This window comes from Macaca nemestrina, chromosome 20 (assembly GCF_043159975.1).
Source record: "Macaca nemestrina isolate mMacNem1 chromosome 20, mMacNem.hap1, whole genome shotgun sequence".
NCBI lineage: Eukaryota > Metazoa > Chordata > Mammalia > Primates > Cercopithecidae > Macaca > Macaca nemestrina.
Genome location: NC_092144.1, coordinates 22,322,700 through 22,347,176, shown reverse-complemented (window position 1 = coordinate 22,347,176; position 24,477 = coordinate 22,322,700). Strand labels below are relative to the sequence as shown.

At 42.1% G+C, this 24,477-nt stretch overlaps 1 protein-coding gene across 1 annotated transcript; it reads right to left on the bottom strand.

The window, feature by feature from the left end:
* Positions 1-17,634: 17,634 nt before the first annotated feature.
* LOC139360194 (uncharacterized) lies at positions 17,635-19,065 on the bottom strand (the record flags this gene model as incomplete). Its single annotated transcript, XM_071086188.1, has 1 exon — positions 17,635-19,065. A coding segment is annotated over one exon (1,431 nt), but the record flags the coding sequence as incomplete, so codon positions are not given.
* Positions 19,066-24,477: the final 5,412 nt, after the last annotated feature.

Here is a 24,477-nt window from a genome sequence, read left to right as displayed (position 1 = left end):
TCCTCTCCCATGCACAAAGGCCAAACTTTACTTCATAGGTTCATGTTATTTTTAACTTTGAGCAGTTAACATTGATAGAAGTGACCTGTTCATGGCTAAATGAGTCTCTTTCAATGTGGTCTATCTTCTATGAGATTAGAAATTGTCAGTCTTTGCCATACCAGTAGGCTTGGTGGTAAAGACAGAACCTTCACAATCAGATCTTTAAATATTTATGGAATAAATAAAAATCTGTAAGTGTAAAAAGAAAAACAAAAACACACACACACAAAAAAAAAACCCATCACCGGAATGGTAAATTTGGTAGTGAAAAACTCTCTTTTCTAAAAGGAGGCTTAATCTGATATGGAATTGTACTTAGGAAAATAAAGTTGTCATACCTTAATAAGCTTTTGAACACAAAATGTTCTTAGAAATCATATTTTTATAATTTAAATACAAATCAAATTCAGAGAAACAGAATTTAAGCCTCCTTTAAGTTACTATTGGTTTAAAACTTTTAAGTAGAGTATTTTAACCAGATACATGTAGATTTAACTAGCCAAATTATAGAAAACCTGTTTAAGATATTAAAACATTGTAAACAATCCACTGAACCAACAATTAAAATCTCTAAAGTAAAAGATACAATGGCTTGAAAAGTCTATTTTTGTGTGTCATAGAGGAAAATATACAGGCCTCCTCAGAAATAAAATGAAGTTAGGATATTATATCTAAATGTACCACTAGGTAGGAGTCTAAATTCTAGTTAGCATGTAAGCACTTAGTAAAAGACATTTAAAGTTAGAAATTTTCACCCACAATGCAGACATTTTCTTTGTTAAAAAATTTATTGTTTGAAAAGAAAACCCATTCAAATGCTTCAGCTTGTGCTTCAGAACACCTACCTTATCTTCTGGGTATCTCTCCTATTTCTGAAGATATATGTACTTCTTTTAAAAGAAAGTTAAAATTTTGATTTTGTGTATTTAGAGAAGTGCTTTGTTGTTGTTTTAAATCATAAAGTATCAGTGTAAAGTAAGTTTCCTTAAAACAGTAAAAATAATTATTTTTATAAATATGATACATAATTATTATCAAGTGTGTACATTGCACATACACACATCAAGCAAGATTTATATTCTATAAATTTCTGGTTTGGCATTCAATTTTAAAACCAAAAAGCAATAGAATAAAGGGAAGTCAAATTATATTCAAACCAATACTCCTACTAACTCATATCACTAATGAACAAAACGCTAAGTAGAGAAAATGGGTTCACACATTGAGGCTCTGAAATGACCTGTGTCTTTTATCTGTGCACTTATTTTTCCTATTGAATTTAATGTTCAAACTAAAATCCATTAAAAATGCTTATAATTATTAAAGGCCACAGTGTAACAGCCTTTAGTGCAACAAGGCATTAACAAGCATTTTTTTCTCTTTAAGCTGAGCCAACTCTTCTTTTAGAATTTTTGTAATTAAACATTCTTTGCCACCAAAGCACCTAAATCTTCCACCTAGCAGCAAACTACTGAATGACAGATGTGTTGAAGTTGGTAGTTTATGTCCACTTCCTTTGCCGAATATGTAGTGATAGTTAGGCCTTAGCTTGCAATTTACATGTGTCTCTTCTCCAAATTCTTCAAAAATCTCACTTTTATATTATAAATCAACATGCAAGTCTGAGCACAGTGGCTTATGCCTGTAATCCCACTACTTTGGGAGGACAAGGCAGATAGATCACGTGAGGTCAGGAGTTCGAGACCAGCCTGACCAACATGGTGCAACTTCATCTCTAATAAAAATACAAAAATTAGCCAGGCATGGCTGTGGATGCCTGCAATCCATGCTACTCAAGAGGCTGAGGCAGGAGAATTGCTTGAACCCGGGAGGTGGAGGTTGCTGTGAGCTGAGATTGCAACACTGCACTCCACCCTGGGTGAAAAGGAAGACTCTGTTTCACACATGAAGGAAGGAAGGAAGGGAGGGAGGGAGGGAGGGAGGGAGGAAGGAAGGGAAATGTTGGACACCAAAAACCTGAGGGTCATGACCAACTCAACATTCCACTGGAGGCTATATGATCAAACAGCAAAGTGTTTATCATGAATGCAGAATGTGGGCAAACTTGCATCTGTACCTGCCACCAGAAGGTACACTGGGGGCAGTCACTCCCTGGTGCTGTGCTCCTTGAGGTTATCTACTGGGACATCTGCAGCCTACTGTTCAAAGAATGCTGCCATGGGCCTGCACTAAGTCAAGCAGCTGACTGACAACCACCCCCTTCTCCCTGTCTCCTTTACTCAATAAATGTGAAGGGCTCTAGAAGCTCAGGCCCTTCTTCACTAGAAGCAAGGAGCCCCCTGACCTCGTCTTTCAAACATACTCTTTTGTCTTTGTCTTTATTCCTGCATTCATCCTCCTTTGCTCAGTACACCAGGGTCAGTGGCAAAGTGGTGTCATGAACAGGGACTTTGAGGATATGAACGAAGATCTGCTGGAGCAGAGGAAGTGAAATACACGAGATGAATGGGGACCCAGGGACAAATCTGCTGGCAGTGGATATAAGGTCAGTGCTCTAAAAAATTACTGGGGATGGGAAGTTTCTGAATCAAGGTACCATGGAGCAGCTTTTGTCTTTTGAAGAAAAACATTATATGCAGTTGCCTAAAGTTCTGTTGAAACAGTCTGGATCTCAAGTTAATTCACAGACATTAACTAAACTTCTGCAGGAGGTTATTATGCAGAACCCATGGTTTCCACAGGCAGGCACTCTCGATGTGGAAAATTGGGACAGAGTAGGAGAGAGATTGAAACAGGCTCATCAAAAAGGCCTCAAAGTAGGCCCTTCTGTTTTTCCCACTTGGGGCCTACTTCGCATGGTCCTACTGCTGCTGTCTCCTTATTCTGTCAGACAACAGAAGTCAGTTTCTGAGTTTCAAGAATTAAAAAAATCATTTGTTCCTCCAACAGTGCATATTGAAAATAATGAGCAGGAAAAAGGGGAGGAGACTTGGCCATTTACTAAGCAAGAAAAAAAAAAGAGAATTGGCCTCTGCCACCCCCTCCAATAACAGAAGTAGAAACCCCCATACAGAAAAATTTACATGCTTCTGCTATGGTGGTGAAACGTTTGTGCTTTTCTTATTACCATAAGGCCTGATCTGAATGATCCACCACATCTTTTACATGAACACACTCTTGTAGAGTTTAAATTACTAAAAGAATTAAAAATTAACGTGGTGAATAATGGAGTGCAAAGCCCATTCACTATAGGGCTGTTAGAATCGGTGTTCAGAGCCATGCGCCTTCCACCTTTTGATAAAAAACCTTTGGCTTGCACTTGCTTATCCACCAGTGCATATCTGACATGGGGTTTAAATTGGCAAAAAATGTGTGCAGACCAGGCTAGGCAGAATCGCACCGCTGCTCAAGGAGACACTACAGAGGAAATGTTGATGAGCTGTGGCCCCTTTTCAGATCTGGTACAATTAACACTCCCATTGTAGAGGCCACTTACCACCAGTCTGCCTTAGCCGCCAAGCATGCTTGGAATTTTGCAAAAACTCGAGAAATTAAAATTAGGGAGACTATGAATGCAAAAACATTAACTGTCAAGCAAGTAAGAGCTGATTCAAAGAATTTTTTTAAAAGATACGCTCCACATAACTGAAAGCATGAGGGAGACTGGCAGATGACAGCATCAGAGCGAGTTTCCTAAATAACTGAGGTGGTGACTGGGAAAACTGAGCCACCTACCAAAACAGCTTTACAGAGCCAATGCATCTCATTTGTTGTAGAAGAAGATGAGTTCTAGAACTCGTATTTCCTATGGAGTTTTCAAATACATTGAACATCACTTAATGTTTTCTCAATCCCAAGCTGCTTGTAAAACTTTGACCTTGCCAACCATGGCACCTTAAAGGCAGATACAATCTTATCTATTTTATGGAATTTCAGATTTCTAAATATACCACATGTAATACAGGGAATGCACCCAGTGTGCTTGTGGATGCAATAAAGGCCACTTCTGTACCTCTCAAGCAGGCTTGATTGACTTCAGCTCTTCTGACATTTGGGGCTGTCCTATGCATTGTAATATGTGGAGCAGCATTTCTAGTGTCTGTACGCTAAAGGCCAGTAGCACTCTTTCCCAAAGCAAGATACTGAAAAATTCAAAATTCTAGAAAGGAAATCTACAGTGTATACCCTTAAAGCTTCCTGATCTCAAAATATGCCACTTCATTCCATATGTAAGTTTTGAGTTTCTGGAACATTTGCTTTATGCTTAAAACAATCCCATGAGGTAGAAAAGCTACTGACAAGATACCTATCATCATATTCGTCAATGGTAATGCCACCAAAAGCTAAAGTTTCATTTTAAATTCCCTTATACTTTCAAATTCAACTGAATTTATTTTGAAAATAAATAATGGTCTTTATTAAAAATAACAACACACATACACAGAGGTAAATAAGCAGTATACATTTAAAGCTACCTAGTTTTGAGGCCAAGCTGACTCTATAAAGCAGCTGTTCCATGGGGCTAAGCAGTAGTTAGGAACTGTGGATCCCGAGCTTAATTTATTGCCAGCCCCTGGGTAGATCATAAAGCAGCTATAATAGCAGTCAATATACCCACCCAACTCTAACAGTTTTTCTCTGAGTATAAATTTGAAATTTTTGCTGAGTGCTTTCAAAGAACAGGGTGAAAATAACTTAGTCCAAAAAGGCACACCAAAATGAATAAGGAATATTTTAAGTAATTAAACCACCAGAAATATAAGACATTTTAGATAATCCTACCCCATTGTCTCTGAGAAAAGGGAAAAAAGAAAATACAAAGCAAGCCATCCAAAGACAAATACAGTTTTTAAAAGCTCTATCTAATTAACCCCTCTGAAGATTTTTTTGGCTACCTGGTGTATGCAGGCACTGTTCAATGTAGGACAGTGGTCACCAACCTTTTTGGCACTGGGGTCTGGTTTTGCAGAAGACATTCTTCCCACAGATGTGGTGGGATGGTTTTCATTTGGGATGATTCAAGTGCATTACACTTACTGTGCACTTTGTTTCCATTATGATTACATTGAAATATATAATGAACTAATTGTATAACTCACCATATTGTAGAATCAGTGAGAGCCCTGGGATTGATTTTCTGCAACTAAATGTTCCCATCTGGTGCTGATGAGGGGCAATGACAGATCCTAAGGCATTAGATTTTCATAAATAGTGTGCAACCTATATCCCTCACATGCGCAGTTCACAATAGGGTTTGCACTCCTATGATAATCTAATGCTGCCGCTCATCTGTAATGCAAGTGATGGAGAGTGGCTGTGAATACTGATGAAGCTTTGCTAACCCACCATTCACCTCCTGCTGTGCAGCCTGGATTGTAACAGGACACAGACTGGTATCAGTCTGTGCCCTGGTATTGAAGACCCCTGATGTAGGGAAACTACATTTATTTATTTAGTGCAATGGTGCAATCTCAGCTCACTGCAAATTACACCTCCTGGTTTCAAGCAATTCTCCTGCCTCAACCTCCCCAAATAGCTGAGATTACAGGTATGTGACACCACGTCCTGTTAATTTTGTATTTTTAGTAGAGATGGAGTTTCTCTATGTTGGTCAAGCTGGTCTCAAATTCGTGATCTCAGGTTATTCACCCACCACAGCCTCCCAAAGTGCTGGGATTACAGGCATGAGCCACTGTGTTCTACTGACAACTACATTTATTACCAGCCATTTATTACCAGAGCACCTATGTTGTACAGTGCCTGGCATACACCAGGTACTTAATAAACAGCTATTGATCTAATGCAGGACCAGTAAGGTAAGGTGTATTTTTTTCTCCTTCTACAAGCTGTGCCTGTGTCAGATGCAAATAAGACCTCAGGAGTCTGCCTGAAGTGACTTCAAATAAAAGACTCTTTCATCAAGCAGTCACTTGGATGCTGTAGCAAGTTACATATGAATGTATCACCTGTAACAGCTTAGTGACAGGCATGTTTACCATCATGTGATGGTATCTGACAAACACGTATCTGCCACACTCAGGTCTTGCATCAGGAGCATTTCCAAAAATTGTCCCACATCCAACAAATCCTTTAAAAACAAGATATGCTACACATGCAAGCCCTTTAGCAGTATTTTAAAAAATGATAAACAGTGGAGTCGGGAGGAAGATGGCCGAATAGAAACAGCTCCAGCCTCCAGCTCCCAGCACAAGCGACACAGAAGACAAGTGATTTCTGCATTTTCAACGGAGGTACCGAGTTCATCTCACTGGGGAGTGCCGGACAATCGGTGCTGGTCAGCTGGTGCAGCCTGACCAGCGAGAGCTGAAGCAGGGTGAGGCATTGCCTCACCTGGGAAGCACCAAGGGGAAGGGAATCCCTTTTCCTAGCCAAGGGAAACTGAGACACACAACACCTGGAAAATCGGGTAACTCCCACCCTAATACTGTGCTTTACCAAGGGTCTTAGCAAATGGCACACCAGCAGATTATATCCCACACCCAGCCTGGAGGGTCCTACGCCCACGGAGCCTCCCTCATTGCTAGCACAGCAGTCTGAGATCTAACTGCAAGGCGGCAGCGAGGCTGGGGGAGGGGTGCCCGCCATTGCTGAGGCTTAAGTAGGTAAACAAAGCCTCTGGGAAGCTCGAACTGGGTGGAGCCCACCACAGCTCCAGGAGGCCTGCCTGTCTCTGTAGACTCCACCTCTGGGTGGAGTCTGACAGCTGTCTGACAGCTTTGAAGAGAGCAGTGGATCTCCCAGCACGGAGGTTGAGATCTGAGAACGGACAGACTGCATGCTCAAGTGGGTCCCTCACCCCTGAGTAGCCTAACTGGAAGACATCCCCCACTAGGTGCAGACCGACACCTTACACCTCACACGGCAGTGTACACCCCTGAGACGAAGCTTCCAGGACAAGAATCAGACAGCAGCACTCGCTGTTCAGCAATATTCTATCTTCAGCCTCTGCTGTTGATACCCAGGCAAACAAGGTCTGGAGTGGACCTCAAGCAATCTCCAACAGACCTACAGCTGAGGGTCCTGAGTGTTAGAAGGAAAACCAACAAACAGAAAGGACACCCACACCAAAACCCCATCAGTATGTCACCAGAATCAAAGACCAAAGGCATATAAAACCACAAACATGGGGAAAAAGCAGGGCAGAAAAGCTAGAAATTCAAAAAATCAGAGTGCATCTCCCCCTCCAAAGAAACGCAGCTCATCGCCAGCAAAGGATCAAAGCTGGATGGAGAATAACTTTGACGAGTTGAGAGAAGAAGGCTTCAGTCGGTCAAACTTCTCAAAGCTAAAGGAGGAACTATGTACCCAGAGCAAAGAAACTAAAAATCTTGTAAACAGAATGGAAGAATGGATAACTAGAATAATCAATGCAGAGAAGGCCATAAACGAACTGACAGAGATAAAAACCATGACACGAGAGATACATGACAAATGCACAAGCTTCAGTAACTGACTCGATCAACTGGAAGAAACAGTATCAGTGATTGAAGATCAAATGAATGAAAAGAAGTGAGAAGAGAAATCTAGAGAGAAAGAAAAGGAAAAAGAAACGAACGGAGCCTCCAAAAAATATGGGATTATGTGAAAAGACCAAATATACGTCTGATTGGTGTGCCTGAAAGTGAAGGGGGAAATGGAACCAAGCTAGAAAACAGTCTTCAGGATATCATCCAGGAGAACTTCCCCAACCTAGTAAGGCAGGCCAACATTCAAATTCAGGAAATACAAAGAACCCCACAAAGATACTCCTCTAGAAGAGCAACTCCAAGACACATAATTGTCAGATTCACCAAAGTTGAAATGAAAGAACAAATGTTAAGGGCAGCCAGAGAGAAAGGTCGGGTTACCCACAAAGGGAAGCCCATCAGACTAACAGCAGATCTCTCGGCAGAAACTCTACAAGCCAGAAGAGAGTGGGGGCCAATATTCAACATTCTTAAAGAAAAGAATTTTCAACCCAGAATTTCATATCCAGTCAAACTAAGTTTCATCAGTGAAGGAGAAATAAAATCCTTTACAGACAGGCAAATGCTTAGAGATTTTGTCACCACCAGGCCTGCCCTACAAGAGATCCTGAAGGAAGCACTAAACATGGAAAGGAACAACCTGTACCAGCCATTGCAAAACCATGCCAAAATGTAAAGACCATCGATGCTAGGAAGAAACTGCATCAACTAACGAGCAAAATAATCAGCTAATATCATAATGACAGGATCAAGTTCACACATAACAATATTAACCTTAACTGTAAATGAACTAAATGCTCCAATTAAAAGACACAGACTGGCAAATTGGATAAAGAGTCAAGACCCATCAGTTTGCTGTATTCAGGAGACCCATCTCACATGCAGAGACACACATAGGCTCAAAATAAAGGGATGGAGGAAGATCTACCAAGCAAATGGAGAACAAGAAAAAGCAGGGGTTGCAATAGTAGTCTCTGATAAAACAGACTTTAAACCATCAAAGATCAAAAGAGACAAGGCCATTACATAATGGTAAAGGAATCAATACAATAGGAAGAACTAACTATCCTAAATATATATGCGCCCAATACAGGAGCACCCAGATTCATAAAGCAAGTCCTCAGGGACTTACAAAGAGACTTCAACTCCCGTTCAATAATAATGGGAGACTTCAACACCCCAGTGTCAACATTAGACAGATCAATGAAACAAAAAGTTAACAAGGATATCCAGGAATTGAACTCAACTCTGCACCAAGCAGACCTAATAGACATCTACAGAACTCTCCACCCCAAATCAACAGAATATACATTCTTCTCAGCACCACATCGCACTTATTCCAAAATCGACCACATAGTTGGACGTAAAGTACTCCTCAGCAAATGTAAAAGAACAGAAATTATAACAAACTGTCTCTCAGACCACAGTGCAATCAAACTAGAACTCAGGATGAAGAAAATCAATCAAAACCGCTCAACTACATGGAAACTGAACAACCTGCTCCTGAATGACTACTAGGTACATAATGAAATGAAGATAGAAATAAAGATGTTCTTTGAAAGCATTGAGAACAAAGATACAACATACCAGAATCTCTGGGACACATTTAAAGCAGTGTGTAGAGGAAAATTTTTAGCACTAAATGCCCACAAGAGAAAGCTGGAAAGATCTAAAATTGACACCCTAACATCACAATTAAAGGACCTAGATAAGCAAGAGCAAACACATTCAAAAGCTAGCAGAAGGCAAGAAATAACTAAGATCAGAGCAGAACTGAAGGAGATAGAGACACAAAAAACCCTCCAAAAAGTCCATGAATCCAGGAGCTGGTTTTTTGAAAAGATCAACAAAATTGATAGACCACTAGCGAGACTAATGAAGAAAAGAGAGGAGAATCAAATAGACACAATAAAAAATGATAAAGGGGATATCACCATCAACCCCACAGAAATACAAACTACCATCAGAGAATATTATAAACACCTCTACACAAATAAACTAGAAAACCTAGAAGAAATGAATAATTTCCTGGACACTTACACTCTCCCAAGACTAAACCAGGAAGAAGTTGAATCCCTGAAGAGATCAATAGCAGGCTCTGAAATTGAGGCAATAATTAATAGCCTACCAACCAAAAAAAGTCCAGGACCAGACGGATTCACAGCTGAATTCTACTGGAGGTACAAGGAGGAGCTGGTACCATTCCTTCTGAAACTATTCCAATCAATAGAAAAAGAGGGAATCCTCCCTAACTCATTTTATGAGGCCAAAATCATCTTGACACCGAAGTCTGGCAGAGATACAACAAAAAAAAGAGAATTTTAGACCAATATCCCTGATGAACATTGATGCAAAAATCCTCAGTAAAATACTGGCAAACCAAATCCAGCAGCACATCAAAAAGCTTATCCACCATGATCAAGTGGGCTTCATCCCTGGGATGCAAGGCTGGTTCAACATATGCAAATTAATAAATATAATCCAGCATATAAACAGAACCAAAGACAAAAACCACATGATTATCTCAATAGATGCAGAAAAGGCCTTTGACAAAATTCAATAGCCCTTCATGCTAAAAACTCTCAATAAATTCGGTATTGATGGAACGTATCTTAAAATAATAAGAGCTATTTATGACAAACCCACAGCCAATATCATACTGAATGGGCAAAAACTGGAAGCATTCCCTTTGAAAACTGGCACAGGACAGGGATGCCCTCTCTCACCACTCCTATTCAACATAGTGTTGGAAGTTCTGGCTAGGGCAATCGGGCAAGAGAAAGAAATCAAGGGTATTCACTTAGGAAGAGAAGAAGTCAAATTGTCCCTGTTTGCAGATGACATGATTGTATATTTAGAAAACCCCATTGTCTCAGCCCAAAATCTCCTTAAGCTGATAAGCAGCTTCAGCAAAGTCTCAGAATACAAAATCAGTGTGCAAAAATCACAAGCATTCTTAACACCAGTAACAGACAAACAGAGAGCCAAATCATGAATGAATTCCCATTCACAATAGCTTCAAAGAGAATAAAATACCTAGGAATCCAACTTACAGGGGATGTAAAGGACCTCTTCAAGGAGAACTGCAAACCACTGCTCAGTGAAATAAAAGAGGACACAAACAAATGGAAGAACATACCATGCTCATGGATAGGAAGAATCAATATCGTGAAAATGGCCATACTGCCCAAGGTAATTTATAGATTCAATGCCATTCCCATTAAGCTACCAATGACTTTCTTCACAGAATTGGAAAAAAAAAACTGCTTTAAAGTTCATATGGAACCAAAAAAGAGCCCACATTGCCAAGACAATCCTAAGCCAAAAGAACAAAGCTGGAGGCATCACGCTACCTGACTTCAAACTATACTACAAGGCTACAGTAACCAAAACAGCATGGTACTGGTACCAAAACAGAGATATAGACCAATTGAACAGAACAGGGCCCTCAGAAATAATATCACACATCTACAGCCATCTGATCCTTGACAAACCTGACAAAAACAAGAAATGGGGAAAGGATTCCCTATTTAATAAATGGTGCTGGGAAAATTGGCTAGCCATAAGTAGAAAACTGAAACTGGATCCTTTCCCTACTCCTTATACGAAAATTAATTCAAGATGGATTAGAGACTTAAATGTTAGACCTAAACCTTATAAACTCTAGAAGAAAACCTAGGTAATACCATTCAGGACATAGGCATGGGCAAGGACTTCATGTCTAAAACACCAAAAGCAATGGCAACAAAAGCCAAAATTGACAAATGGGATCTAATTAAACTAAAGAGCTTCTGCACAGCAAATGAAACTACCATCAGAGTGAACAGGCAACCTACAGAATGGGAGAAAATTTTTGCAATCTACTCATCTGACAAAGGGCTAATATCCAGAAATAACAAAAAACTCAAACAAATTTATGAGAAAAAAATAACCCCATCAAAAAGTGGGCAAAGGATATGAACAGACATTTCTCAAAAGAAGACATGCATACAGCCAACAGATACATGAAAAAATGCTCGTCATCACTGGCCATAAGAGAAATGCAGATCAAAACCACAATGAGATACCATCTCACACCAGTTAGAATGGCAATCATTAAAAAGTCAGGAAACAACAGGTGCTGGAGAGGATGTGGAGAAATAGGAACACTTTTACACTGTTGATGAGATTGTAAACTGGTTCAACCATTGTGGAAAATAGTATGGCGATTCCTCAAGGATCTAGAACGAGAAATACCATATGACCCAGCCATCCCATTAGTGGATATATACCCAAAGGATTATAAATCATGCTGCTATAACGACACATGCACAAGTATGTTTATTGCAGCACTATTCACAATAGCAAAGACTTGGAATCAACCCAAATGTCCATCAGTTACAAACTGGATTAAGAAAATGTGGCATATATACACCGTGAAATACTATGCAGCCATAAAAAAAGGATGAGTTGGTGTCCTTTGTAGGGACATGGATGCAGCTGGAAACCATCATTCTCAGCAAACTATCGCAAGAACAAAAAACCAAACACCGCATGTTCTCACTCATAGGTGGGAATTGAACAATGAGATCGCTTGGACTCTGGAAGGAGAACATCACACACTGGGGCCTATTATGGGGAGAGGAGATGGGGGAGGGATCACATTGAGAGTTATACCTGATGTAAATGATGAGTTGAGGGGTGCTGACGAGTTGATGGGTGCAGGACAGCAACATGGCACAAGTATACATATGTAACAAGCCTGCATGTTGTGTACATGTACCTTAGAACTTAAAGCATAAAAAAAGAAAAAAAGAGAAAAAGAAAAATCTACATGAAAGATGGAAAAAAAAAAAAAAAAAAACATGGTAACAAGAGGCCAGGAAGAATTGGCTGGGGTGGGGGCGTTGGGGTAAAAGTGAAGATTGGTAGTGGATACAAAAATAGTTAAAAATATGAATGAGACCTAGTTTTTACTAGCACAATGGGGTTACAGTGGTAAACAATAATTTAATTGTACATTTGAAAACAACTGCAAGAGTATCATTGGATTGTTTGAAACACAAAGAGTAATTGCTTGAGGTGATGAATACTCCATTTGTCGTGTTGTAATTATTACATATTACATGCCTGTATTAAAATACCTCATATAACCTATAAATATATACACCTACTATGTACCCCCAAAATTAAAATTTTAAGAAAACTTTTAAAAAAATGATAAACAGTGCAATTTCATTCACCTGAAATGAAGCACAAGACCCTTTGGATGGAACTCATAACCATTCCTGCAAAAGTTCTGTGAACTCTTGAAGGTAGCACAGAACTAAGCATTTTTTTGTGTGTTTCCAAAAGGTTTTAGCCAAGACTTTGTCCTCTAACAGACTCCGTAATTAAAATATGGCTTAGAAACTCTACCTGCCTACTTGAAAAAGCATTAAATCTAGAGAATGCTTTTCACAGGTGTGAAAAAATGAAAACAAAATCACATTCTTCTCTTTGCAATTCCCTTTCCCTCACCTTCCACTTCTATTAAATATACCTCAGCATCATTGTGCACAGGTGCAGTGACCACTACATATCTAAAAAAGAAAAAAACTCTCATATATATGGGGATGCACTGGCAACTTTGCCTTTGCAGAAATCATTTTCTTTTCCACCAGGCAGAAGTGTCTCACTATTTTCAGCCTTCTCATCTAACAGACAAATTTTTTTTTATTGACTTTGAAAGGGCTAAGCTTAAATCTAAACTCTTAAACAAGAACGAGGGTTCAATTTTCTGTTAATGACATTCCCAGACAGGTTTCAACCTACCAAATCGTTATATTTTTTATTCACCCTTTTCTCTCTCCACAACCACTAACAGCATCTCCCACAAAAGAAGAAGAAAATCCTTCCAATGTTCCCGAATGTGTGCTGCTGCTAGCTCAGAAGCTGTGTAGAGTTTTGCAATGGAGTGTGAAATGCTGGTCTGGATGTGGGCTCGTGGATCACATGCTCGATGTGCCCTCAGCCCAGAAAACGCGGGAGAGCGTCCGCTATGGGAAGGACCTCCCCCGCTCCTTAGCAAACATTAGGGTCGCAGTTTCCTAAGAGACACGAGTGGGAAATGGGCAAGTGTTGGGGACCAGCCTCAACACCACCTGTAGGGTACCTGAAGTCTGCTGGCGATGAAGGAATGAGAAGAGACAAGAGTGCAAAAGGGTGGGGACCAGGGGGCCAGTGCAATTCAGAGGCTGCAAAGGCACTGAGCTCTGGTCTCTACACTATTTATTGAGTACAATCACTTAGCTCTAAGAAGCAGATGTTCAGGGGTGAAACAGTGAAAGGGAGGCGGTGTGTCACACACCTAATCTATAGCAGTCGCTGTTTAGCTAAATTTTCTTTGTGCTGAAGCAGCATAAACTTAACTACTGATTTATTCTTTAACTTATTGGAGAGCAGCTATGGGGAGTAGGCTTAACTGGGAGCTGGCAATTCTGGCCACATTCCAATGTGTCAAAGGAGTGTCTTTCTCCTTGAGCACAGTGTTTATAGATAAGAGAGCAGGTCACTCTCTGGTCATGGGAACATGATGGCAATAAGGAGGCTTTCCTCTTCAGAGGCCTCCTGGGGCTTTCCACAACTTATTGCCCCATATTTTTATAGCCAGTTTACACAGGCACCCCATAAGCCTTTTTCCCAGTAGGGGAGGGGCCCAGGAAAAGGCTGGTGCTGGGGTTAGAGAAAGCGACACTAGGCATCTGGCCAGTATGGGAGGAGGAAGGGAAGCCCCAGAACAAGTCACAAATTGTTCCAGCTGGAGTAGGCCCCCTGCCTTTTTCCTGGACTCACTACCGCATCGGTACTGAACCCCTCACTCCTGCAAGGAAGGTGCTCTCCACACCGACGGATCTTTGTGAAACATGCACCCCACTGATGGAAGGGCGAGGAATGATAGGTGCCCCATGGCAAGCCCCTGGCCCCCTTCTTTCCTGGGCGCCTTACGTGGTAGTCGGCCACACAACTGCCAGACAGGAAAAGGCCAAGGTGCAGGGCTGCCTGCTGCCCCCTTGACGCCAGTGTCCTCTGCCCAGAAGGTTCAAATCGGCAGAGCAGGGTGCAGAAAGCACTTCCATCAAACACCCTGGCAAGAACACCCCAGGAGGCCACCTCCTGGCCGGCACCCCCAGTGCTTTGCGACTGCAGAGGAAAGCAGGATCCTTAGTTTCCAGGCTTCCCTTCCAGAGAGAGAATGGAAAGACAATAGAAGGAAAGTTTCTCCTTTCACAGGGGGAAGGATGCGGGGAGACAGGGCAGAAGTTGGGGAGCAGCGTCGGAAAGATATTTCTGGCCTACTAGGCTTGCACCATCAGATTCCCGATGGTGCTATAACAAATAAATTCATCCCAGTATTCCAGGAGGCCAAGGTGGGCAGAGCACATGTGCCCAGAAGTTTCAGACCAGCCTGGGCAATACGGTGAGAGCCCGTCACTACAAAAATAGGTGTGGTAGGCCATGCCTGTATTCCCAGCTACTCAGGAGGCTGAGGTGAGAGAATCTCTTGAAACTCATAAACTTGTGCCACTGCACTCCAGCCTGGGTGACAGAGCAAGACCCGTTCTCATAGAATAAAATAAATAAAAAACAAATAAACAACCATATACATAAACTCGGCTGCCTGGGTTGGGCTGGATTCTTACCTTCCAAAAGCTAATATAGACGCACTTCAGGTCTTGCTAGCACAGCGCTGCAGAGACTGCCACAACGTGTGCCGGGTGCTGCTTGTCATTGCCAGTTCCTCGGTAAGAGGAGTAGCAAGAGTGTAGGAGTGGAGAAAAGGGAGGAGAGAACGAGAAGAGTAGAAGAGAAGGAGAAGTGGGAAAGGAGGAGAGATAAAGGGAGGAGGAAGTAAGTGAAGAAGAGAAGAAAAAATGCGAAGAATATAAAAGAGAGAAAGTAGAGGAAAAAAACAGAAGAGAACAACGGGACTGGAGAAAAGAGGAGAAAAATACCTGGAAGAAGGAGAAGAGTAGAAAAAGAGAGGGAGGAGGAGAGGAAAAGGAGAAAGGTGAGGAGAAGAGAAGAAAATAGGAGGAGGAGAGAAAGAGAATAAGGAGTAGAGGAGGAGGAGGAGAGGAGAAGGAGGAGGAAGCAAAGTAGAGTATAACAGGAGGAGGAGCAGAGGGGGAGGAGAAGAGATGAAGGAGGAGAAAAGGAGGAGGAAGAGTAAAGGAAACAGGGGAAGAAAAAAGGAGAAGAGAAGGAGAGGAAAAGGAGTAAGAGGAGGCAAGGAGAAAAAGGAGAGGAGGAAAAGGAGGAGAAGAAAATGAGGAGGAGTAGGGGCAGGAAAGGAAAAGCAAAAGGAGGAGAGGAGGAGAAGGAGGACAGAAGAAAAAGGAGGAAAAAGAGAAGAGACAGGAGAAGGAGGGGGAGGAAGAGAACAGAAAAAAGAGGAGAGGAGATGAAGGAAGAAGAAGATAGGAGGAATGGAGAAGAGGAGGAGAGGAGAAGGATAGAAGAAGATGAAGAGGATGAGTAAAGAAAAAGGAGGAAGAAGAGAAATGAAGGAAGAGAAGGTGGAGGTTAAAAAGGAGGAGTATGAGTGGAGGAGAAGAAGGAACACAAAAAAGGAGGTGGAAAAGGAGAAGAGTGAAGGAGGAGAAGGAAAAAGAGGAAAAGAGGAGGAGGAGCGAAACAGTGGGGAGGAGGATGTGGTGGACTAGCAGGTGGAGGAGAGGAGAAGGAGGAGAGATAAAGAAGGAGTAGTAGAAGGAGAGAAGGAGAGGAGACAGGAGGAGGAGGAGGAGGAAAAAGAAGGAGTAGAGGAAAAGAAAGAAGAGAAGAAGGAGAATAGGAGGAGGAGAGGAGTTGGAGGAGGACAAAAACAAAAGGCAAGGAGAAGGAGGAGGAGAAGAATTAGAAAGAGAAGGAGGGCAGGAGAAAAAAGAGAGGGAGGTGTGGGAAAGGAGGAGTAGAAGAGAAGGAAAGGAGAAGGAGGAGAGAAAGAAAAGGAAAAAAGAAAATTAGAAGGAGGAGGAGAGAACAAGGAGGAGGAGGAGAGGAAAAGTAGGAGAAAGTGGATAAGAGAAGGGGAGCTGGAAGAAAGAAAAAGGAGAGGAGGTGGGGGAGGAGAAAAAACTAGGAAGAAGGAGAAGGAGGCGAAGGAAAATAGATGAAGGAGGAGGAAGAGAAGAAGAGCAGGAGGGGAAGAGGAGGAGAAGGGGGAGGAGAGGAGAAGAAGGAGGAGGAGGAGAGAAGGTGTAGGAGAGAAGGACTTGGAGAAGAGGAGGAGAAAAGACGAAGAAAAGAAGGACAGGAGGAAGAGAAGAAGGGAAAGAGGAGGAGGGTGAGGAGAAAGAAAGGAATGGGTAAAAGGAGAGAAGAAGAAAAAGGAGAAAGGAGAATAAGGAGGGCAGGAGGAAAAGAGAAGAAGGAGGAGGGAAAGAGAAGAAGAGGAGGACGGAAGGAGGGCTTGGAGAGGAGGAAAACGTGGAGGAGGAGAGAATAAGGAAGAGAAAAAGAAGGAGCAGAAAACATGAGAGGAGGTGGAGGGGTGGAGAAAAGAAAATGGAGAAGAAGGATAAGAAGAGGAGCTAGAGGAGGAGGGGAGGCAAAGAAGGAGAAGAAGAGAATTAGGATGAGGAGCAGAGGAGAAGGAAAAGAGGAGGAGATGAGGAGAAGGAGGAGTAGAGCAGGAGAAGAGAAAGAAGAAGTGGAGGAGAGGAGGAGGAGAGGTGGAGGAGGAGGAGAAAAGAAGGAGAAGTAGAGGAGGAGGAGAGAAAGGGGAGAGAGGAGGAGAATGAAAAGGGAAGGAGAAGGAGAGGAGGAGAAGGACGGGGAAAATAGGAGGAAGAGGAGTGGAGGAGAGGATAAAAAGAATCTGGAGGAGAAGAGGAGGAGGAAAAGGAGAGGAGAAGGAAAAGGAGGAGAGAAAGCAGAGGAGGAGTAGAGAAGGAGGACAAGGAGGAGCAGAAAAGAGAAAGGAAGAGAAGTAGAGAAGAAAGGAGGAGAGGAAAAAGGAGGAAAGAAGGAAAAGGAGGAAAAGGAGAAGGGGAGAAGAAAATACGGAGGAGAAGAAAGAGGAAAAGAAGGAGAGAAGAAATAGGAGAGGAGGAGGAGGATGAGAGGAGGAACGGAGCAGGAGGAGGAGAGGAGGAGAGAAGAAAAGAGGAGGAGAGAATAAGGAGGAGGAGCAGAAGCAGAGGAGAGAGAAAAGTAAATGGTGGAGAAGATGAGGGGGAAGAGGAGGTGGAGGAGCAATAAAAGGAGGAGGAGAAAGAGTTGGAGAAGGAGAGGAGAAGAAGGAAAAGTAAAAAGAGAAGGAGGAGAAGAGAAGAAGAAGAAAAAGGAGGAAGAGAGGAGGAAAGAAGTAGGAGGAGAGGAAGAGAAAGAAGGGAAGAGGAGGAGGTGGATGAGAGGAGAAAGAAGAAAAGAAGGAAAGGAGGACAGGAAAAGTAAAGGAGGAGAAGGAGTAGGAGGAGGATAGAAGGAGGAGAAAAAAGAGAAGGAGGAGAAAGAGGAGGAGATAAGAGAAGGAGGAGTAAGAAGTAGAGGAGTAGAAGAGAAGTAAAAGGAGAGAAGAAGGAAGAGGGGAGAAGAAAAAAGAAGAGGAGGAGAGAAGGAGGAGTAGGAGAGGAAAAAAGAACAGGAGGAAGAAGAGGAGGGGAGGAGAAGGAAGAGGAGGGAAGGGGAAGAGGAGGATAAAAAGGAGGTGGAGGAGAGCAGAAAAAAGAAAAAGGCAGAAGAAGAAGAAGAAGAGAAGAAGGGGAGGAGGAGGAAGGGAGAAAGAAAAGGAGAAAGGAGAGAAGAAAAAGGAGGATGAGGAGAAGGAGGATAAGAGAAGGAAGAAAAACGAAAGAGGAAGAGAAGAAAAGGGGGAGAGGTGAGGAGAAGAAAAGGAGAAGGAGAGGAGGAGAAAAAGGAAAGGAAGAGAAGAGAAGGCTAGGAGGAGAAGAGAAAGAAAAGGTGAAGGAGAGGAGAAGGAAGAGAAAAAGGATAAGAGGAGGGGAGAAGGAGGAGGAAGAGAATAGGAAGAGGAGGAGAGAAAGAAGGAGATAGAAGAGAGGAGAAAAAGGGAAAGGAGGTGGAAAGGAGGAGGAGGAGAGTAAGAGGAGAAAGAAAGGAGAAAAGGAGAAGGAAAAGGAGGAAGAGTAGAGTAGAAGGAGGAGGAGCAGAGGGGTAGGAGGAGGAGAGGAGGATAAGAGAAGATGGATGAGAAAGGAAGGAGGAGGAGAGAAAGAAAAAAGAGGAAGAGGATAGGAGAAGGAGGAGGAGGAGAGAAAGAGAAGAGAAGTAGGAGGAAGAGGACAGGTGGAGTAGGAAATGGAGGGAAGGAAAAGGTGTAATAGAACAGGAGGAAGAGGAGGAGAAGAGAAGGAGGAGGTGAAGAGGAGAATATGGAGGAGGAGGAAAGGAGGAGTAGAAAAGGAGGAAAAGAGAAAAAAGAAGGAAAAGGAGGAAGAGCAGAGGAGAAGGAGGAAGAGAGGAGGAGAGCAGGAGGAAGAGCAGAGGAGGAAGAGGAGAGGAGGAGGAAAAGAGAGGGAGTGCCTGGTTTGTCCCGCAGACCCTGACTGAGTGACGGATGAAAGGAGTACTCAGACACAGGTATGCAGTGTTAGAGCAACTAGGGGTCTGCCTGGCTCTAGTGGCCAAAGTGTAGCCCCAAGAAACTTGAGCTGCTTGCTTTTACTCAGTGCAGGCGCAATGCCAAAAGACTTGAGCAAACACAATCTGTAGGCAATTAACATTTATTGTTCCTATTTCAGGGAATATCACACATGAGGATGTTCAGAGGTCAGTTCAGGGACAACTTCAGACAAACACGCCAGATCAAGAAAACTTATTCCTCACTCTTTTGAACACACTCCTCACTTTATTCCTCAGGGTTAGAGAACAGCTGTTTTCAGCTAGTCTCTCCCAAAGCTATGCAGAGCCTTCTGACCTTTCAGAAGGCCTGCTCCTTCTTCTACAGTTACTCCCACCACTCTGACTGATCTCCCACATCTCCCCATTTTCTTTTTCTTTTCTTTTTTTTTTTTTTTTTTTGGCATGAGGTTTTGTTGATTGAAGAGTATGGATGTGTGCAGCAACAGGTTTGACAGAAGCAGCAGTTACAGCTTGTGTTCTGGCTCTGCATGCTAGAATTAGTAAATAGCATAAGATAAAAGTGAGTATGATCAGTAATATTCTTTCCCAATCAAGCAGTGACCCCCAGGAGAGAGGATCTATCCAGGAGAGGTGTTTTTGCACATTGTTCTATAGGGCTGTTACTGAGAAACCCCACCATGGGTATATTAATCCCTCCTAGCCAGGCAGTCGCATTGTTAAAAGCTGGGAAAGAGGTGTACACCCAAGTAACAGGGTGGAAGAAAAGCGGATCCAGAAGATGGGCCTAATAGAGTGTAGCAGGTAAGGGTTGCAGGCAGAGTGAGAGAATAAAACTAATACCCTGTGAGAGTTGCAATGTACAACAGAGAGCATAGCAAGGAACAGATTATCTGGAGTGAATGATGTTTTTGTTCGGAGCAGAATTTGTTCATTCTCCTGAGTTGTCTTTTTCAGCATAATGTCCAGAGCCTGTGGTTGTCTGAGGAAGCCACATCATCTGGGGCTGCGGATCCAGCAGGGTTATTTCTTTTATTTTTGGTACCAGGTTTGGTCTCAGCCACACCATAGTATGACTTAATGCATCACACTGGAATCCAAAGAGGACCTGAGGGAAAGTGAACAGAAGCATATCATCTTCCCCATGTTAACAAATCATTTGGACCACACCATACATTACTATTTACATCTCCATAAAATTGAAGGTTTTATATCTTGAATGATTTTTGCAAAGTGCTTTTTTATAGCTGATTGAAATTCATCATCCAAATTTAAGAAATTAAGGGTAAATAAGTCCTGTGCCAATATTATTGCAAGGCTGTTACTCACATTCCACCTTTTTTGTTTTCTGAGCATATTTTTAAGGGTGGAATGGGCACGTTCTACCATGGCCTCTCATTGGGAGCTATACGAGACACCCATGGACTGTTGGATGTTCTGTTTGTGACAAAATTGTTGAAATTGTGAGCTGGTGTAAGCTGGACCATTATCAGTTTTAATTTTTTGGATCACCCCATGAACGCAAACGTTAAAAGAAGATGTTTAATAACATATCGGACAAACTGTCCAGAAACAGCATGAGTGCTAATTAGGTGGGAATTGGTATCAATGGATACTTGTACATATCTTAGTTTTTCAAATTCAGGGACGTGCACAACATCTGTTTTCCATATCTGATTAGGTTCTAGTCCTCTAGGGTTAACACCTTTTGAAGGAGGGGGTGTGCCTGTGAGCCGGCAATCTGGGCATTGTAAAATAATTTGTATAGCCAGTTTTTTAGTAAGTTAAAATTCTTTAGTTAAGTTTCTCCAATTTTGGTGAAAAAATTGATGTGATTGGGTGTCTTGGTCAAGCAGTGACATCATAACCTACAGGTCTGCTTGATCATAGGCATGAACTAGTGGACTGGACAGTGAGCTGTGGGCCTGAATCTTTGTAATAAAAATAGGATGTGTTTGTTGAACCAGCAATCACTGAAGTAAAAAAAAAAAGGGCACACAGGGTGAGCTCAACAGTGGACTTAATGAAGGCTGTTTTGAGGTTTTGCAATAAATAAAGTAGTTTATCAGTGAGAAAGACGCATGTTCTTTTTCTTTTCTTTCTTTTTTTTTTTTTTTTTCTTTGAGATGGCATCTTGCTCTGTAGCCCAGGCCGGAATGCAGTGGCGCATCTTGGCTCGCTGCAACCTCCGCCTCCCAGGTTCAACCAATTCTCCTGCCTCTGCTGTCTGAGTAGCTGGGAATATAGGTATGTGCTACCACACCTGGCCATTTTTCATATTTTTAATAGAAATGGGTTTTCACTGTGGTAGCCAAGATAGTCTTGATCTTCTGACCTTGTGATCCACCTGCCTCAGCCTCCCAAAGTGCTGGGATTACGGGTGTGAGCCATCGCACCCAGCTGAGAAGGGCATGTTCTACATGGCCCACATAGAGCGTTCTATCTGAAGGTCTAGAGATAGGGGGAGGACTGTTTTGAATTGTTTTTTACTTAAGGGTGTTTTTGTGAAATCCGGGTCATAACCTTGCAATTGATTGCACTGTTTGGAGCCTGTATAGATGACTTTACTACTAGCTGGACATAGGGAGATGGTGTTTTAGTCCTGGTATGTGAGCAAAAAACCCATTCTAGGAGGTGCAGCTCTGGGGCTATCTATCCTATTAATCCTGTTGGGGAATGTTTAGTAGGAAATACAAATAATTGGACTTAATATCGTAGGTCTATTCAACCTAGTAGCATCTGAGTAATAGCTTGCTCTATTTCCTCAATTTTCCTTTTTGCAGTGGGAGGTCAAATACCTGGGTGAGTCCAGGGCTGCATTGCCCTTTAGGATAGAAATCAAGTTCTGGAAATTATCAGTAGTTATGCCCAAGGTGGGGCAAAGCCAGTTAATATCACCCAGTAGTAATGTTTGATAATCATTTAAGGTGTGTAAGTTGTTATTATTCAATGTAACCTTTTGAGGTCTTACTGACCAGAAAGTTAGTATGTATCCAAAATGTTTCCAAGGGGAGGACATCTGTATCTTTTCAGGTACTATGAGTAAACATCTAAACTGTGTATTCCTTTTGAAAGAGTCATATAAACTCAAAAGTATTGGCTCCATTGGGGCTGCCAGTAAGATGTCATCCCTACAGTGGATGATCTTGCAATTAGGAAATTCTTTTCTACTAGGGAGCAAATCCTGATTTACTTGATACCAACACATGGTAGGACTGTTCAGCATTCCTTGAGGAAGTAATTTCCAATGACTCAGCAAGCTGACCTTTCATTATTGATAGCTGGTATTGCAAATGCAAATTTTTCTTTGTCCTGTTCTGCAAGGAAAATAGTAGAAAAGGAGTCTTTTAAGTCAATAATGACTAAAGGCCAATCTCAAGGAATTGCCATGGGGGAAGGGAGCCCCTATTGAAGGGGCCCCATAGGTTGTAAATTAGCATTGATAGCAAGTAAGTCATGAAAAAGTCTCCATTTATTAGACTTCTTGTGAATGATGAAAATGGGCAAATTCCAATAGCTGTTTGATGGTTCTTTGTGGCCAGCTTTTAAATTGATCCTCACCTAATTCATGGGCTCATTGTAATTTTTTTCCCTTTAAAGGCCACTGTTCTAGCCACATAGGATTTTGAGAGAGCCATGTCAGGGGTAGGGGAAAAATCAAAAGAGTGGCCGTTACTAGAAAGGGGTCTGATATTGCCTCAGTTAATCTTCTCCTAAATGGGCTAGTGGATCCATTTTCTCTAATACTTTTTTTATTTCTTCATAAATGTTGAAAGCAATGGGTTCATGTACCCAATTGCCTTATTGATCTCCCATCACCAAGCAGGCCGAGAGCTTCCCTTCTAATGCCGCTTGCCTAAGGCAGGGCCCCATAACCGTAGTGTTTCCCTTTCCTTCTTCCCAATTTATTGGAGGAGGGGGCTCAGAGAAAATCTCTGTCTAATCTGTGACGCCTTTACCTGGTAACAGTAGGGCTGAGGGAGCAAGAGGAGATGGTAAAGTAGATGACAGCTCTTCCTCCCTTCCCTTTTTAGGCTCTTCTGTGTAGAGCGGCGCCAGAGCAGCCCTATCTAAGGCCCATAATGTTAAAGATGCTACTGGGAGCTGTTACTGTTGTGCATGATGTCATTTAAGATTCCTTTTCGCTTGTTCCCAGAGCTGTAGGTCTAGTGTGCCTTCTTCTGGGAACCATGGGTTATGGAAAACAATAGTTTTCATTAGGTCCCTTAATTGGGGCTCCAAGACCAAGGCTTTGCTAGCTTTAAGAAGCTGTTTCAATATCTTTATGTACTGTTGCTGTTGAGTGGATAACTGTTGTCCCATGATAAAACCCTAGCTTGAAAATCCCTTCAAACTTGAAAATCCCCAGTGGACATCAATTACTTAATGCGCTGTAACTTCACTTCCATTTTTGAGAGTTTTGTCATGATCCATTGCCATGTTCCTCACATGGGGCACCACCAATAGCCTTTATAGTCTCAGGCATAGTCATCCTAGCCACTGCTAGTGTTGCTGTTCCATCTATTACTGAAACAGTAAAAACTGTTTGTTTGTTTGTTTTTTGTGGATAGCCTGGCCAGAAATGTGTGTAATGAATTTCTCCTATAGCAGGGAATAGATAAAAAAAAATTATTGCACATCTGCAAGCCCTTGAGGCTCCCTTGGCATATGTAGGAAAACGACAAGATGCACTGGCATTCTGACAGCAATAACACTGGGAACGTAAGCATATTTGTGTTACCTCTCTACCATGGAATCGATCAATACATAGTTGGGATGAGACGAAACAACAACTCTGGGGAACCTTACATGATAATGTAACAGCAGATGTAAAGCAACTTAAAACAACAGTTCAAGAATCCCTAAACACCATAAATCTACATGCCCAACAAGCAGTCATATGGAAGGATGTGCAAGAACATGTCTCCTAAATAGACCCCCTCTCCTGGGGGTCACTTCTTGATTGGAAAAGAATAATACTGATTATATTCATATTTGTCTTATGTTATTTAGTAATTCTAGGATGCAAAGCCTGAACATGAGCTGTAACCACTGCACCTGTCAAACCTGTGCCTGTACATACCTGTACTCTTCAATCAACAAAACCTGAGGCAAAAAACAGAAAAGGGGGAAATGTGGGAGATCGGTCATAGTGGTGTGAGAAACTATAGGGAAAGGAGCAGGCCTTCTGAAAAGTCAGAAGGCTCTGCATAGCTTTGGGGTATAATATCTAAAGGCAGTTTTTCTCTAACCCTGAGGCAGAGGGTGAGGAGTATGTGCAAGGGAGTGAAGGGGAAGTTATTTTGATCAGGCTTGTTTGAAGTTGTCCAGGAACTGACCTTTGATCATCCCTGAAAGGGAAACAATAAATGTTAATTACCTACAGATTGTGTTTGCTCCAGGCTTTGGCATTTTGCCTGCA